Source organism: Lethenteron reissneri, chromosome 19, assembly GCF_015708825.2.
Source record: "Lethenteron reissneri isolate LAM-NWPU_2019-01 chromosome 19, ASM1570882v1, whole genome shotgun sequence".
NCBI classification, from domain to species: domain Eukaryota; kingdom Metazoa; phylum Chordata; class Hyperoartia; order Petromyzontiformes; family Petromyzontidae; genus Lethenteron; species Lethenteron reissneri.
The window spans coordinates 517768-535846 of NC_083797.1; the positions used below are offsets into that span (position 1 = coordinate 517768).

The following is an 18079-nucleotide window of genomic DNA, read 5'->3' on the forward strand; positions in this document are numbered from 1 at the left end:
GGACTGTGGGGGTGTTGGGATTTGTGGGATGTTGGGATTGTGGGGCTGTTGGGATTGTGGGGCTGTTGGGATTGTGGGGGTGTTGGGATTGTGGTGGTGTTGGGATTTGTGAGGTTGTTGGGATTGTGGGGGTGTTGGGATTGTGGGGGTGTTGGGATCGTGGGGGTGTTGGGATCGTGGGGGTGTTGGGACTGTGGGGGTGTTGGGATTTGTGAGGTTGTTGGGATTGTGGGGGTGTTGGGATTGTGGGGGTGTTGGGACTGTGGGGGTGTTGGGATTTGTGAGGTTGTTGGGATCGTGGGGGTGTTGGGACTGTGGGGGTGTTGGGATTTGTGGGATGTTGGGATTGTGGGGCTGTTGGGATTGTGGGGCTGTTGGGATTGTGGGGCTGTTAGGATCGTGGGGGTGTTGGGATTTGTGAGGTTGTTGGGATTGTGGGGGTGTTGGGATTGTGGGGTAGTTTTGGGATTGTGGGGGTGTTGGGATTTGTGAGGTTGTTGGGATTGTGGGGCTGTTGGGGATTGTGGGGGTGTTGGGGATTGTGGGGGTGTTGGGATCGTGGGGGTGTTGGGATTGTGGGGGTGTTGGGATTTGTGAGGTTGTTGGGATTGTGGGGGTATTGGGATCGTGGGGTAGTTTTGGGATTGTGGGGGTGTTGGGATTTGTGAGGTTGTTGGGATTGTGGGGCTGTTGGGGATTGTGGGGGTGTTGGGGATTGTGGGGGTGTTGGGATCGTGGGGGTGTTGGGATTGTGGGGGTGTTGGGATTTGTGAGGTTGTTGGGATTGTGGGGCTGTTGGGGATTGTGGGGGTGTTGGGGATTGTGGGGGTGTTGGGATCGTGGGGGTGTTGGGATGGTGGGGGTGTTGGGATTGTGGGGGTGTTGGGATTGTGGGGGTGTTGGGATCGTGGGGGTGTTGGGATCGTGGGGGTGTTGGGACTGTGGGGGTGTTGGGATTTGTGAGGTTGTTGGGATCGTGGGGGTGTTGGGACTGTGGGGGTGTTGGGATTTGTGGGATGTTGGGATTGTGGGGCTGTTGGGATTGTGGGGCTGTTGGGATTGTGGGGCTGTTAGGATCGTGGGGGTGTTGGGATTTGTGAGGTTGTTGGGATTGTGGGGCTGTTGGGATCGTGGGGTAGTTTTGGGATTGTGGGGGTGTTGGGATTGTGGGGGTGTTGGGATTTGTGAGGTTGTTGGGATCGTGGGGTAGTTTTGGGATTGTGGGGGTGTTGGGATTGTGGGGGTTTGGGATTGTGGGGGTGTTGGGATTGTGGGGGTGTTGGGATCGTGGGGGTGTTGGGATTTGTGAGGTCGGGGATCGTGAGTGTTTGGTGATCTGTAGTGGATTAAAGAGTTGTCGTGAATTATGAGGGTGCTGGGATTCTGTGTGTGTTTGGGATTGTGGAGTTGAAGGACTTAAAGGCTGATTTGTAAGTCCAGGGATATAAGGTGGCATCTCGCGATGGAGGTGATATGGAGTTTATGGCTCCAGGGGGTATTAGCATTGTCGAAGATCTAGACGTGTATGAGGTTATGGATTTAGGGTTCTATGCGGTACAGGGGTCAGAATGGCCTTGGAAATCGATGATTTCGGGCTGTTTAGGGGGTTGTTGTGGTTTAGGTGGCCGACGTGTTTTGTAGATTCAGGGGTCAAGGAATCCTGGGGTGGGGGTCTTCAGGTACAGGGTTCTGGCAGTTAGAAGGTTCTAATTATTCTAGGTATTTGTGGAGTGTATCGAGTCTTAGGGGTCCCGGGTGTAGGGTTTCATTTGTAGATGCTCGGGGCTATACGGCTCTCCGGAGTCTAGTTTTGCAGGTTCCAGCAGGTGTACATTTCAGGGGGAGTCTTGGCATCCAAGGGATCCTGGGAGTCTCAAGATCTAGGGTCCTGGTGTTTAGAGGTCTAAAGGTACGCGGAGCCTTGGGTGGCTGGAGACCCAGGATCTAAGGAATCATTTTGTTCAGCGGTGTCGGGGTCACGGAGGTATTCTCAACCCCACTCGCATCTGCTCATGTGCGCAAGGGACCCGGTGTATATTGTGCTCACATACGTTTCACTTTGCCATTTGTGTGTCCCTGTGTGCGCATGTCTGCGTGTTTTTCTACGTGTATTTGTTTGTGTGTCCATGTGTGTGTGTGCGTACCGTTTAAAATGTGTGCAATTCGAATGTTTTGTGTTGTGTTTGGAAATATTTTACGCGTCCACTTGTGCGTGTATTGCATTTTCAATGTTGTGTGTGCCCATGTATGTGTGTTTGGCAATTCAAATGTTTTGGTGTATTTCTATATTCGCATTTCGAATGTTGTATATACAGTATCTGTGTGCCCATGTAACTCTATTCATGTGTGTGTATGTGTGTCCACGTGTGTCTTGTGTGTCTGTGTGTGTGTATCGTCTTTTTTTCTATTCGTTTGTGTGTTAGTTGGTCTATGTATTTGTTATTTGTATCCAGGTACTGTTTCTTTATTCGTGTGTGTGTGCCTGATGTATATCTGTATGTGTATCTGTATGTGTGTTTGTGATTTTGTGTATCCGTTAATTTGTGTGGATCTGTGGATCCGTATTTTTTGTGCGTGTCTTTGTCTTGTATCCATGTGTGCATATTCATCTGTACCTGTGTGTGTAAGCGTGTGCGTGTATGTATCGATATGTCCGTGTAACTGTATATATGTGTGTGTGTATCCTTGTATGTCTGTGTTTATCCTTGTATGTCTGTGTGTATCCTTGTATGTCTGTGTGTATCCATGTATGTCTGTGTGTATCCATGTGTGTGTCTGTCTAACCGCGTGTGTCTCTCTGTCCGTATTTGTTTCTCCAGAGAGCAAAGGGGCAGCAGCAGCAGCAGGTGTTGAACGGTGAGTGGCCACGCTGGTGTGGAATGGGTGGATGAGCTGGGACTGATCATCCATCGTCATCAATTATAATCATCCATCGTCATCAATTATAACCATCCGTCATTGTCAATTAGCAATTGCCAGCATCGTAAGGATTAGTTTGCAGCAGCAGCAGCAGTCACAGCGTCTTTATCATTCTTAATCATTCACGCAATCGGAAGGTCATGAGTTCAAGCCATGGTTGGGGGATGGGGGTTGACTCAGCCCAATTGCCCTCCCTCCAGGGTCGATAAAATGAGTGCCACGTTGTGGGGAAGTCAACAGTGGCTTTCCTATGGATAGACTCGCCCCGACCATAGCTGTAAATAGGAGATGAGCACCAATACCTCTGGTCATTGGAACAGGGAATTCACTTTCACTTTTGCACGATCATCTGAATAATGAGATGCATCATATTTTAATCTTCGTCAACCGCATAAAGAATTGCAATGTCGTGAGCGTCGTTATTAGGTGACATCTTCGTGAGTGACATCGGAAATGTCATCACCTTAATCATGATTGACTGTATTGTCTGTAGCATCGTCATCCACAGCAAGATCACATCCGTCATCGTTAGTCAAATCGGCAGCATCACCATGGGCATTATGTCTAATGTCATCAAGAGCGTCATCATCATCATCAATAGCATCATCAGAAAAGTCACGATTGATGAGCTCATTACCAGAATTTATAGCATCATCACCAGTGTCATCCTCATCATCGGCATACTTGATAGCCTTACCATGAGTAACTTAATCGGTAGCAAAATCTTCTGCGTCGTTATCATTAGGATCATATCAGCTTGAGTGTTTTCGGTAACAGCAGCATCATAATCATTCGTAATCCTCATTGCCTTGAAGATAATCATTGGGAAGTATAAACTCATCGGCATCGCTTGTCATCAGCCTCATTATAAGCATCGGCACCGTAGAGGTGAACGTGGAAAGGTGTCACCGGCCATCAAATCCTTGAATCGGCGTCATCGGTTTACATAATGCGTCGGTTTTTCATCCTGATTTTCTGGGTTGTTTTTCTGACTTCCTGGATTTTCCTGAATATGCTTGACGCGATTTCAAGCGAAAGGTCACGCAGCTAATCACCGTAAAATCTTGCCATGAGAATTGTTCTCTCACTCACCCGGTGAATGAGCTGAAGCAGTCGTAGGGTGTGTGTCGTTATACGCTTGTACGCGTAATTAATTTGTTTGGGCTGCGTCAGGTGGTGGAGAGTTCTTAACGACACACATTTGGCCGGGTCATTACGTAGCCTGAACCCAACAAAATGTTTCTACCGAACATTGGCGTGATGGTAAAATCGTGAGACCGATCCCTGCGTCGCGACATATTCGCTCGACGCCGCTCTCTCCTCTAGGTATTCAAAACGTCGCCAATCACCGGAAGGATGGGAGCAGCCACGGCGACTTTGAGACTTACCTGAGCAGTCAGACCGAGCAGGTGAGTTGGGGTGGACATTGACAGCCAGAGCCGTCCCGAGCGTATGGCAAAATGGGGCGACCATCCCGGGCCCAGCACTTTGGGGGGCGGGGGCCCCGCGCTTCAACGTCACGGAGTCAGATGTAATACTTGCAATTTAGTTTGAAGTCGTCGGGGGGCCCACACGGAGTGAGTTGCCTGGGCCACGCACCCCCCTAGGGACGGTCCTGCTGACGACGTCGATAACCTGAGCACACCGCTGCGTGGGGAAGTTGGTTGTTCTACGTGTGGACTCGCCATCGTCATTAGAATGTGGACTTGCCTCCACTGGTCCATGGCTGTAAACTGATGAGGTCCAATGCCTCAAGGCTGATGTGAGCAGGAGATCACTCTGACTTGACTGTACCAATAATTGCATCTGCGAGCCAGTAGGGTTTAAAATCAATGATTGATTTTTAGATAATTGTTCTTGTAATTGATTTTAGATTCCAAAAGTCATGGAATCAATAATCGAATCCGGTTCAGTTTTACAAACGGTCTAAACAATTCGCCCACGAACATCTTCTAAACTTGCAGCACTTTGCCAGACCACTGCTGGATGAAGGCCTCGTCACGTCTGCCTTCGGGCTTTCTTGACCATACTTCACCGCGCTGGCCGGTGTAGGCCAGTAACATTTTTGAAAAACGATTATCGATGGCGCTAAGGTTTTTTTTTGTTGCATACGGTTGTCGATAATGCTTAAATAAGTTGCCGCTCTGAGCTGCCATGGCTGCGCTCAGTCTGAATGACGACAAACCCGAGCATGCGGCCCAGCGCCAGAGGGTTAGCCGCTTGTTGCAGAGGTTCGTGGTTCGAATCCGCCGGGCCGCCCTGTTGAATACCGGCACTGTAAAACGGCGCAGTAATTGTAAAACACTACGGCGCGCCGTCTGCTTCGTTAGAGTGGACGTTAAAGATCCCTTTGTGTCGTTCAAAAGAGTAGGTCGTTGTGTGCCGGAGTCAAGGCCCAAATTCGAAAAATCACCCTGCAAATTACTCCGTTGGGATTACACACAGCAGGAATCATCGCCTGCCTCCCCCACTTACTGGCAGACTGAAGCCTGCTCAAGCCAGATGCTGAGTAAACTTGTACCGCACTTGGACAGGTGTCACTGGGGGTGCCCTTTCAAATGTGTTGAGAGCGGAAGTGACTCGTCATGTGTAAAGTGCCCTTGAGACACCCCGGTGTAAATAAATCATGTATGATTTGTAATCGCTGAACAAATCATTACATCTTCTTGTTTCTTTCGGTAAAGTCACGTAGAAGGGAAGTAATAAAATAATAAAACATAATAAATCATTACAGTTCATTGTTAGTGTGGATAAAGGTTTAACCAGGAGATGGACTGAAGCCATTGAGATGCGTGACAGCACAATGGCCTGTGGTGCGCGAGGGTGGCCCCCCCGTGGGTTACACCAAGAACGAACGGGTGCTTCGTGGCTCACGGAGTACCGCCGTGGCCTCTGCTCGCCAGTAAGCACCGTGCGCCGGGATGCAGTCGCATCTCCGCTCCCCTACCTACGTTGTAAATCCGCGTGGTGCTCGGTGGTGAAATACCACCGTGCTGCGCTGAGCAGCTGCTGCGTAACGATCCTTCGTCAGAGTCTGCACGTACAGCAGAACGATTTGCCGCTTGGTACAGCCTCTCTGTAATCCGGCTAAGCAGATGGAGCCTGGTCTGATGAAAGGCCATTTGCCTGAAACGTCACCTATTATTAAAAAAAGGCCACACTGTTTTTGAGAATTTTTTGGACTTTTTGGTTAATTAATGGATTTGCACAACACTCATGTAAACGTTGGAACGATCCGTTAACCATTGATTAAAATATTAGGTTTGTAGAAATCGTTGCAGAAATGTCTAGAGCAATAAAGACACTGCGTATGTTGGGTTTTTGAACGGAGAGAGACGAAGTTAGCTGCCTCGGTGGTAGCATGGTGGTTAGTGTCATGCTGTGACTGCTATCATCAGGTCGCTGGTTCGACCCCATCTTGTGACGACGGATGGTACCCACCAGGCCAGACAGTGGCGTCGTAATGTATGGAGTGTGCTCAATACATGGAGTGTGTGATCCCAGTTTCTCTAATCTGCCTGCCACCTCTGTCAACCAAGAGGCATAGATGGCCACACCACAGTTAAGTCAATTGGCAGGTCACCACGTGTGGTGGGGTAAAGTGTGGGTGTTCCCACATCACCTGGCCATAATGGAAGAGTCTGGCAAATACCCCTCGACTCCCTCTGGCGGGGAGGTCCTGTGACGCCATTCGCACGGGTGGCGACTTTGTGCAGGCGCTCTGGTCCAAAGTTGCCAAATCTGAAATGTGACACCACAAATTATACAACTGGGAATGTGGGAATGTACATAGCAATAATGACCCCCCGACTGTGAATTATTGGCAGCACCCCCCCGATTAGCAAGGTTGGCTACGTACGGTGCGAAAGAAGTTCAACATACGTACATACATGCGAAAGGGACCCATTAAATGAGCTTAATAACAATAATACTCAGGGCGCTACCATTCACTGCAACGTTTTTTAAAAACAATACCTCTTGAGTTGAGTTACGACCCGGAGTGGCGGCATTTTTTTGGAATTTCCTGGACGGGTTTTGAATTCTGCAGCCCTAATGGCTACGACGGTGGTTCTCTCCACCACGTACCGCGTCTCACGTCAATTGTCAAATCGGGCGACTCCTACAACGACTTACCGGTTCTGGCTGTTCCTGCTTGCGCAGTGGGCTCTTTTAAAAGGCCATTGGGTGGCTGGTAAAGCACCCCCGAGGGCATCCTCCTCACCTTCTTGGCACAACACAAGGCAAGCTATCGACGCTCTTTGTCTCCCCCCAAACCTAATCCCGGGCCTTGTATTTGTAACCTTCGACCTGCACCTTCCCCGCACCCATTAATCTTTGTTTATTTTCCTTGAGGTGTGATGGCTTTCCGGCCTCGCGTCTCCGCGATCCCGCTGCCCTCCGCCGCGTCCAGTTGCGTGTCGGCAGGGCGCGCGCGCCACCTCGGCCGGCCTCACGGCAACTTGGCCGGCTCCGCTCGTCTCCGCGCCGCCGTCACTTGCTGTCGCGTGCGGCGTTGCCGTCACAGTCATTTCGGATGGGTTGACGGTACCCGCGTCTCGTCGCCATACGCGCGCCGCTCCACGTATTCCGGTCTTCCCTGCATCCCGAGGACTTTGCTCCGAGGGCCACTGCCGGACTTGCTGCCGTGTGGCATTCTGGAATGCCCCCACCCCCCAGCCGAATCAGTGACTCGGGTGGGGGGGCCACGGTCGATGTTTTGAAGTCACGACTGGAAACTCGGGTCTGTCCCGCTTCTCGTGGAGCACTGGATCAGACTCGAACCCAGGCTTTTCATAGGTCAGCTGGCAAGGACCATTGAGCCAAGCACCTCTGCTACAAGGACAAACACTTGGGTCAATAATAATGGCGGCCTTACATAAAAAAACATATATAATAGGTGACGTTATGGGAAATGGCCCTTATTCATGAAGGACCATTTCCGAACCGTTGCCTATTGTATATATTTATTTAAGGCCTGCTGTGCGGAGGCCGCTGTCGGCATGCTCTGCCGGTTACCCGTCTCTGCCTGAGCCGCGCGACCTAAAACAAGGAGTTGAGCACAGGAGGCCCAAAGGCCCAAAACGTCCCGCGGCCAGCAACACAAAAGCACTGTCAAAGTAGTAACGGTAAGCGTTTCCACCTTTCTTGAATCGAGCATGGTTATTGTAAGAGTTTGGGGAAAGAGAAGATGGAAATCACTTTGAAGGCCCTGCTAGAAACAGTTTTACACAAACGTTGAATTCGCGTTCGTTATAGAGGCACCCTGTGGTCGAATGGACATGGGGGATGGACACAAACAGCGCTGATAATGCACAATCGCTTTGATCCTCGCTTTGAAATCGTGAGTAGAAATCTGGAGGTGCGTGCCGGACACAGCGTTCAGCGGGTGGATCGCGTTTCCCACAGCCCCAGCGTTTGTTACGACGGTCGCCGCCAATGGAGAATGGGGTCTGTAATCGGGGCGGGTGAGCTGGTGAGCCGGTAAGCGTGTTAACTGGAAAGCATGCGAACTGGTGTGGGAGCTGGTAAGCAGGTTAGCTGTGAAGCTGGTGAGCTGGAGAATGTGCGCGGTGGTAAGCAGGTGAGCTTTTGAGTGGGTTAGCTGGTGAGCTAGAGAGTGTGTGAGATGGTCAACGGGTGAGATGGTGAGTGGGTAGGCGAGTGAGTGTGAGCTGGTGAACAGGTTATCTAATCTAAGTGTATATTTATAAATCACTTTCACTCAAGGCGCTTGACATTCTTAGGTTTTTTCGGTAAAGTCACGTAGGTAAAAAATTAAAATTAATAAAAGTAAGTTAAAAATAAAAAGTCACGACGTATCGGAGGCAACACAAGCTTCCGTCTTCAGGTGGAACCGTCACAGCCACGACAAGAGATGCCGAGATAAACAAGGTAATACCCATCGCTTTCAACGGAGTGGTAGCTCTTGTAATCTCTCATTTACTTGATACAGCTGTCGTGGCTGTGACGGTTCCACCTGAAGACGGAAGCTTGTGTTGCCTCCGAAACGTCGTGTTTTTTTATTTTATTTTACTTTTATTAATTAAATTTTTTTACCTACGTGACTTTACCGAAAAAACCTAAGAATATGAATCCTTGCAGTCACGAAAGCTTCAAATATAGCGCTTGACATAGTACAACAGAATGGTGACAGAACAGAATTATTTAGATGGCAGGGGCATGAAAGGATTCAGGAATGAGTGACTGTGGTAGAGTGTATTTAGGGATCACGAAAGCGGACGGGAGGGACGGGAAGTAGGGGAGGGAAGAGGAAGAGAACGGGCAATATAGGTGAGGCTGTAAGAGGAGCGGCAGGAGGTTAAGGGGGACTGATTAGTGTAGAGGGGAAGTTGATTCCAGTGGGGGATACAAGGAGGGAGGAGGACCAGAAACGGGATTGAACACAGGGAGGAGGAGTGACACCCTTTTTCTTTCCTGAAGAAGACCGCTTGTGTTGCGATCGAAACGTCGTGGGTTTTTTGCTTTTAATTTAGATTTGTTTTCTATCTACGTGATTTTACCGAAAGAACCAAGAATATAGAGACAGAGAAGATGGGACATGGAAGGATTTGAGAGAGACAAGGCCATGGTGAGCTGGAGAGTGTTTGAGCTGGTGAGCGGGTGAACAGGTTAGCTGGTGAGCGTGTGAGTAAGCGGGTTAGCTGGTGAGTGCAAGCTGGTGGGTTTAAAGAGTGTGTGAGCTGGTGAGCGTGTGAGTGAGCGGGTTAGCTGGTGAGTGCAAGCTGGTGGGTTTAAAGAGTGTGTGAGCTGGTGAGCGGGTGAACAGGTTAGCTGGTGAGCGTGTGAGTGAGCGGGTTAGCTGGTGAGTGCAAGCTGGTGGGTTTAAAGAGTGTGTGAGATGGTGAGCAAGTTAGCTGGTGCGCAGCAGGTGATTGCCCCACGCCGGGTTACGCGTGTGCAGTGGCTCTTATCTATCAGTGAAATCCGAAACCCGCTCAGATTTTGATCCTCGCTGTCCGTGTCTGTTTGCGAGTTCGCGTAGCCAGATGGTAACAGGAGGACACTAACAGCGGTGGCAGTGTAAGCGCGGACACGCGCGCTGCACTCGTGCTGCGGTCTGCGACAACAGCAGCCACCACGTGCCAGGCTGGGTGCACTTTGAGGCCGCAACATGTAGCGTGGAAGGCTCTCCCTGCTGGCAGGGGGTCACGGGACAGACCCAGGTGTTGGGGGTTGATTGACCAATTTTGAGCCTGTGAGTGGGAGAGTGTGAGCTAGTGAAGCTCCTATGGAGCTCTTGGGAGTGTGGTGACACAGATGGATTTAAGAATCCTGGGCTGTGCAGCCACCTCCTGGCCACACCTTGCAGCCCATTTCTACAAACACCACCAGGCAGCCTCTCAGCCAAGTGATAATAATAATAATCATCTTTATTTATAGAACGCCTTTCATACCGAAAGGTTGAAGGGACTTCACGCATGCTAAGAAAAAAGAAAAACATTTTACAAAGACAAATGTTGTGAAAACACTCAGGAAATTATAAAAATACATCAAGGGAAAGAAACATGATAAAACAGTCAAGTTATTATGAAATGCCAGAAAAAATCAGGTTAAATTGTAGAAATAAAACCCACGATGCAGAGCAGTGGCTACTACACCCGATTTAAGGGCTTCTTGGCTCACAGGGTACTTCAAAATAAACTGAAACTGAACTGACGACCGTGCACTCTGGGCCTGACGAGGAGACAACGGCTCGCTCTTCGCCAGGCTCAGCCTCGCCTCGGCCTGCAAGATCAGGCTTGTTCACGATGGTTTCGTTGGTCAAAATGTAATGAGGTGCTGTATCGAATGGGGAGGGTCCTTGCTTGTAAACATCTGGAAATTCACCGCCATTGATGAAAGTTAGCCTGACTGCTGATGAGACACTAAATGTCGAAACCAGTCCAGAGTTTGCCACCTTGCTTCAGAATTTCCTCCGGATTGTCTCTTGTCCCAAGCTCTTACAATGATAAGCTTGTTCAATTCCATTAACGTGTTACATGCTGATCTATTACAGCTCTGATAGTGCTGTTTGTTACTGGCCTTGTGACGTTTGGGGCTTGTGCTCATCAATTATTTATTTAAAAAATACACAGAATTGTATAGAGACCCACAGACCCGCACAGGGACCCGTGCCGTGTGACCGTGTAATTCGGTCCCCGCGTGGCGCCGCGTGCCACCCCCACAGAGCAGCAGCTACGCAGCCGTGTCGGAGGCCTACGTGCCGGCCTACTATGGCCCCTCGGTGGCCTTCTCCTCCTACTCGCTGAGCTCCGAGCCGGCCTGGTCCACAGCGGGCGCCGACCCGGCCGTGCCGTACATCGCCCACCACTACGGGCCGCCGGGGGCCCTCGCCAACGGGGATGCGCCGCTCTCCCACCACCACCACCACGTGTCGGCGCACGGGCACCCGCACCCGCACGCCCACTTCATGGCCGACCCCGGCTACCTGGGCGGCGCGGCGACCGCCACCACTCCGGCGGCCGCGTACATGAGCCAGCGGCAGCAGCACGCCTTCGGCTTCTTCCCCGGCGGGCCCGAATTCGCGGCCTGGCTGAGGCCGTCGGGCGGCGGCGGGGGGGCGGCGGGCGGCGTCGGTGGCCAGGGCGGCCTGCGCGGCTCGCCCGTGTCGTCGCCCATCTCGGTGGCGTACGGCAGCGGTTATGCCTTCCCGCCCAGCTCGCTCGGCGGGGCGGCCGTCGTGGACCCGCAGACCGGCTCGTTCGCCGGCGGCGTGAGCCGGGCGCCGGGCCACGTCGGCGCCACCGCCTCCGCCGTGTCCGGCGGAGGCGGTGGCGGCGGCGGGGGGAGCCCCGGCGGCGTGGCGAGCGGTGTGGTGGTGCTGCAGCAGGGCGTGGGCGGTCTCCGCATCGGCGGAGACTCCCGCGAGCCGCCCGCCGGCGGGAAACCTGGCGCGCCGCCGCCGGTGGCGGCCGGACCGGATCCGGTGGCGCAGGCCGCGGCGGCGACGAGTGCGGCGGCGGCGCCGCAGGCCAAGCCGGCGCCGGCGTCCTGGGCGTCCATCGCCAGCAAGCCGGCCAGGCAGCAGCTGGCGCCGAGGTCGGTGAAGGGCGGCGGTGGGGGCGGCGCGGGGAAGATGGCCAGCGGGACGTCGGTGCCGCCCCCCCCCATCAAGCACAACATGGACATCGGCACGTGGGACGGCAAGGGCCCGGTCAGCAAGGCCACGCCGCCGCCGCAGTTCGCTCAGCCCGCCGACGGAGCTCTGGCACTGGGGAAGCCGCAGGTCGACGCCGGGCAAGAGCAGGCCCAGGCCTCGGCCTCCATGTCGGTGGACGCCATGCAGGTGTCCGCGCAGATGTCTCACTCCATGTCGCCGCCGCCGCTGCCGCAACAGCAGCAGCCGGTACAGACCTTGCAGCAGCAGCAACAGCAGCAGCAACATCAGCTGCAGTCGTACATGATGCAGCAGCAGCAACACCAGAACTTTCAGCAGCAAAGCCATTACCATCACCAGCAGCAGCAGCAGCATGAACACCAGACTCTGCAGAATGGTTACTACGCGATGATGCAGCGCCAGCCAAATATCAACCCGGCTATGCAGCCTCCGCAGGTGCAAGCACCGTTTCAAGAGCATCAGCAGCAACAGCAGCAGCAACAGCAGCAGCAACAGCAGCAGCAGCAACAGCAGCAGCAACAGCAGCAGCAGCAGCAACAACATCATCAGCATCAACAGCAGCAGTCTGATCGCTGGGTGGCTTCACGCAGCTGTGGGCCAGCAATGCTGACTCAAAACGGGAGCCAGCCTGCTCCTATCTCCTCCTTGCCCCAGACACGGCACCAGCTCAACCAGCAGCAGCAGCAGCAGGCTCCTCCTCGACAGAGCTTGCAGCAGCAGCAGCAGGTAACGACACCGTCGTTTGCCGGCGACGGGAGCGGCGGCGGCGCGCCTGGCATCGGGGAACCGGCGCCGGCTCCGCTACAGGCGCCGCCGCCGCTGCTGGAGAAGCTGCAGTCGCACAACGGCTACAACCCGAGCGACTTCGACTGCAGCCCGCGTGACCTGCGGGCCTTTATCATCAAGAGCTACTCGGAGGACGACGTCCACCGCTCGGTCAAGTACTCCATCTGGTGCAGCACCGAGCACGGCAACCGGCGGCTGGACGGCGCCTACCGCGCCATGCAGGGCAAGGGCCCCGTCTACCTCCTCTTCAGCGTCAACGGCAGCGGCCACTTCTGCGGCGTGGCGCAGATGACCTCGCCCGTGGACTACCAGACGTGCGCCGGCGTGTGGTCGCAGGACAAGTGGAAGGGCAAGTTCGAGGTAAGCCTTTGAAACGCACGCGTGGAGTCTACGCCAAATGGCGACAGAGAGCTGGGGAGGAACTCAATAGGTGCGTGGGTAAGATTGAGCCACGACATAAGCAATGTATGTCACGAAGACACTTGGCAAGTGTTGTTAGTTGTTAGCGAGTGGAACCTATGCAATGCACCGAGGGGAGGCCCAAGACCTATTCAAATAATTGTCACCGGTGATGACCCTGAGCGGGAATTGAATTTGTTGCTGGGTTCGTAGCACAGCGCGTAAACATCTCAACTACCGCTCCTCATACATAAATACACAAACACACGTGCGTCTATTAATTATCCGTTTCCCTGTCCAACCATGCACCCTCTTTCTGCTTCCCACTCTCCCTCTTTACCCACTCTCCCTCCCTCCTATCTCTCCCTATCCCTACCCCGTTTCCCACGCTCGCCCCCATGCACGCGCCCCCCACCCCAGGTGCAGTGGATCTTTGTGAAAGACGTGCCCAACTCGCAGCTGCGCCACATCCGCCTGGAAAACAACGAGAACAAGCCGGTGACCAACTCTCGCGACACGCAGGAGGTGCCGCTCGACAAGGCGCGCCAGGCGCTGCGCGTCATCGCCGCCTTCCGCCACACCACCTCCATCTTCGACGACTTCGCGCACTACGAGCGCCGGCAGGAGGAGGAGGAGAGCCTGAGGAGAGACAAGGCGAGGGCGGCCGCCAACGCCAACAACGCCGCCGCCAACGCCGCCGCCAACGTTGCCAACGCCGCCGCCGGCGCCACCGGCGCCGCCGGCAACAACGCCAACGCCGCCGGCGCCGCGTCGGGGCCCGCCCGGCGCCGCCCCCCGCGGACGGCGCGCCCCCGCACGGACGGCCGCTAGAGCGACGGCACTCGCCGGTCCAGGCGGCACGCGCGGTCAGTACCTGGCGCGCGGCGAGCGGCGGCCACTCCGGAGTCGCCGGCGCTCGCCTGTAGTTGTTCACAGCCTTTGCGGAGCCAGATGCCGAAATTGCACATTGCTATGGTAGGGATGAGTTTTATCCACGGGTCGACCGCTTGTTGATCTTCCCCCGGACAAAGTGGTACTCGTTTTGATCCACCCCCGAGCGAGGTGCGATGATGATAACGGTGTCAACTCGTAACGCTCCGCCGCCACGGAGAGAGGGGGAGCGGGGTGACTTGGAGACGCCAGGAGGAGGAACCGCAGACAAACAGAAGTTCGCGTTTTGAATTCGGCAGGCCGCCCTGGTGATTACCGCGGTGTGTATTCGGTAAAGTACGTGCCGTCTGCTTCACGGTGGATGATAAAAGGCCCCCTGGTGTCATTCGAAATGAGAAGGCCACCGTTTTCCATATTTGTCAAATTAGAAACATGACGGCTTAAATCACTCACTGGGGGTTACACACAGCAGCAACAGCAGCGGCGGATTTCGCCCCCTACCGGCAGACCGATGCCCTTGGGTCGCGTGCCGAGTGCCGCCACCCAGACACAGCTACCCCTGGGGCTGCCCTCTCAAACACATTCCCCACACTTGCGCTCGCACACACACTCTGCAAGCCGGCAGGAGGACGCGCGTGCTCTCATGTCACGCTTCTTTTGCACCGTACATAGCCAGCCATGCTTGATGCGCGCAGAGAGGGCGCCCGTGTCGGGAATCGAACCGGGGCCCTTCTTGCCGTGAGACACGAACGTGCGGAGTATTGACGCCATCTTTCTCTCGTCCGCCGCCGTCGTTGTTTGCAGAGGCGGCGCAAGCGCAGCGAGCGATGGCGAGGGTGGCCGGACCTGCGGGCGGGGGGTTGGTTGCTGGAGGTCGCTCTGCCGTCGGGACGCGCGAGCGAGAGGAGTCCCCGGCAGGGTCGCCACCGCTCTCTCTGCTCGTCCTGATAGAGACGCTACCCACGGTGGCCACCGGCCGCGGATTGTTTTGTGTTCGCTTCGAGTTCTTTGCGTCCCTGCCCCATCTTCTCCCCCTGTCCCCTTCGTGTGTGTGCGTGCGCGCACTTTCTGTGTGTGCGTGCACGTGCGCGCGTGTGTGTGTGCATGTGTGTGCGCGCATGTGTGTGTGCGTGTGCGTGTGCGCCTGCGCGCGTGTGTGTGCGCGTGCGTGTGTGTGCACGTGCGTGTGTGTGCGCGTGCGTGTGTGTGCGCGTGCGTGCTTGTGTGCGTGTGTGCCGCGGCAGCAAGGGGTGAGCCGGTGGCGTCTGTCGCGAAGGAGGAGGAGGAGGGGGCGGAGGGTGACACTCGTAGTGCTGTTTGGAGTGTGGACCGAGTCACTCGTAAGCGTAACTTATATCCCCCCAGCCGACGGTGAAGTCGCATCTTTGTTTTTTCGCCGTTTTACTTTTATTTTGTACTTTGGAAGTTTCTGTTTTTCTTTTGATTGTCTCTCAAGTACTCCTCACGTTTTCACTGTAACCGACTGTACCTGTAACGTCATATTTACGCATCTTTGTATTTTATTTCGCTTGGGGACGCGGGGCAGGGAGGAGGGGCGAGAGAGAAGCGCGGCAGCTTTCCAGAGAGGGGGGGGTGGTGTGGGGAGCCATCGTAAGTGTGCGCGCAATGGACCGGTGATGAGGAGGACGAGGAGGCGGACGACGAGGCGGAGGAGGGCGGCGGCGGTGGCCACATCTCCGGTTGCCCGCGTCGCGTCGCCCGTGTTTGAGGAGGTTTTCACGTGTGATTGTAAGCAATGTTTAAACGAAAAAAGCAAAAGCAATTGTCTGCCGTTACAAATTATAGTCGTAATAGTAATGATGATGATCAGAAGACGGGAAGCCTAACGGGGGCTGCGTTGTCGCAGTCCTGGACTGTTGGTCTGTCGGGGAAAAAAGGTGACTTGACAGACCCTCTGCTAACGGTGGCTCCGGTTGGACGGAGCGTGGAGAGAGCGCCGCCCCGAGAGAGACGAGGGAAGCGACGAGGAGAGAGGGGGGGGGGGGACGCGTTTCGTCTCTGCCGCCCCCTGGGGACCGCTCGACCGCCTGAGCCGCGCATTCCGACGCTCCCCGTGAGCGGTAATTATCCAGCCGGCGGGCCAGATGGGTCGACGCCAGGCCACGGCCAGAGCAGCTCACCCTCGCCGCCAAACATCGTCCACCATGAGCCTTCCTGCCCACCCCCCCCCCCAAAAAAAATTAAACCCACGAGCCCCTCCCCTGAGATGAAGACAAGCGTTGAGCAATGTTACAATTTCCCAACAATGAAGACTTCCAGTGTTTAATTAGACCTCCCCCTCTACCAACACGTTTGAGGTATTCGCAGTACTGTACTGGATATTGCCTGTAATAAATGTACTGTACTTAGACCAAAAGTCTTGCCGCTGCGGTGTCTTTGTTGAGTTCTACTCCCGGTTAATGGCAAGGCATTCTTCTCTCTTACATCGTACACAGCAATAACAATTACCTATATTGCCGGGAAACCACCGGGTCCTGTGGCCCCTTTGTCAAGAGGTTCCTGCATTGTCTGTGTTTTTATATTAAGACGTTTACGGCCAATTAATGGGTGTTATGAGTGTTCACCCAATGCCATACCCTCAAAGTCAAAAGTGAGTTCATGTGAGAATCGAGTCATTGGTCCTCATCAGCAGTTTGCAGCCATGTAGAAACCAGTGGTGGAAATTCCACATTCCTATTCCGTGGGGGGGGGGGGGGGGTTCAGATTCCGTCGGAGAATCGCTTATGATCTTCCTCACAAAGTGGTATCGATTTTAGCGACTCCCAGTGGGAGGGATGATGGGCTGCTCCAACCCAAATCCTCAACCGGGACTTGAACTCGCGACCTTCCGACTGAGCTGCGAGCTCTAACGCGGAGCCACCACGGATGCCTTGTTTAAGCCAGCCGCTGTTGCGAGATGCACGCGTGGAAATGTGATCTCGTTTACATTTATAGAGCGCCTGCACCCAAGGCGCGTGACGTGGCTTGCAAAACGCTGACAATGGAATGATGTAGTTGGCAGGGGTGTGCTTCACGGGTTGGGGAATGAGTGACAGCGGCGATAGAGAGGTGCTGAGGGGTCGCGAAAGTGTCGGGGAGGGACGGGAAGGAGTGGATGGGCCAGGGGGAGGGAAGTGGAAGACAGTGGGCGATGGAGAAAAGTTGAAGCTTTTAGAGAGGAACTGAAGGTGGTTAAGGAGGGGAACTGCTTAATATACACGGGAAGTGTTGAGTCTCTGGGCAGTGTTGAGTCTATGAGCAGTGCTGAGTCTATGGGCAGTGTTGAGTCTATGGGCAGTGTTAGTCTATGGGCAGTGTTAGTCTATGGGCAATGTTGAGTCTATGGGCAGTGTTGAGACTATGGGAAGTGTTAGTCTATGGGCAGTGTTGAGTCTATGGGCAGTATTGAGTCGTCTATGGGCAGTGTTTGTCTATGGGCAGTGTTGCTCAATGTCCAAGGGAAGTTGATTCCAGTGGAGAGGTGCAAGGAGGGAGAAGGATCGGGATTGGGCACGGGGAGAAATATCGACCCCAGGCCGAGAGGTCCTCCGCTCCATGGTCACGATTCAAGATGGGGGTCGCGATTGCCCTTCCACTCGAGGGTTCGTTTTGTCCTCAATGAACGTAGCGCCCTCTGTAGGCAGCCAGGTAAACAAGCGGACACCAACGCCACCACATCTCTACCTCCATAAATACACGTTTTACACGTCCCACCAGCCCCGACACGGCCGCCTCCTGTGAGTGCATCATGTCAGCAGCATTGGGTCAACGCAAGAAACAGCTAGGACGGTTTCGACGTTCCGTGTCCCATCAGTAGAGTCGGGCTTGTCTGCAACCAGTGACCTGGTCAGTTTGACGAAAAGCCATTTAATACATGACACAACTTAAACATGACATCGTTGTGGAGAATATAAATAAAACAGTAAACCAGCATTGGTTCAAGCC

At 54.2% G+C, this 18079-nt stretch overlaps 1 protein-coding gene across 1 annotated transcript in view; it reads left to right on the top strand.

The window, feature by feature from the left end:
• LOC133344085 (YTH domain-containing family protein 1-like) overlaps window positions 1–16511 on the top strand; it is an 18871-nt gene extending 2360 nt beyond the window's left edge. The window contains exons 2-6 of the mRNA XM_061554033.1: window positions 2820–2856; window positions 4246–4328; window positions 11108–13204; window positions 13664–14109; window positions 14939–16511. Of these exons, the coding sequence (XP_061410017.1) occupies window positions 2820–2856; window positions 4246–4328; window positions 11108–13204; window positions 13664–14074 (2628 nt within the window). The 3' untranslated portion in view covers window positions 14075–14109; window positions 14939–16511. The remainder of the gene's footprint in view (window positions 1–2819; window positions 2857–4245; window positions 4329–11107; window positions 13205–13663; window positions 14110–14938) is intronic.
• The last annotated feature ends 1568 nt before the right edge of the window (window positions 16512–18079 follow it).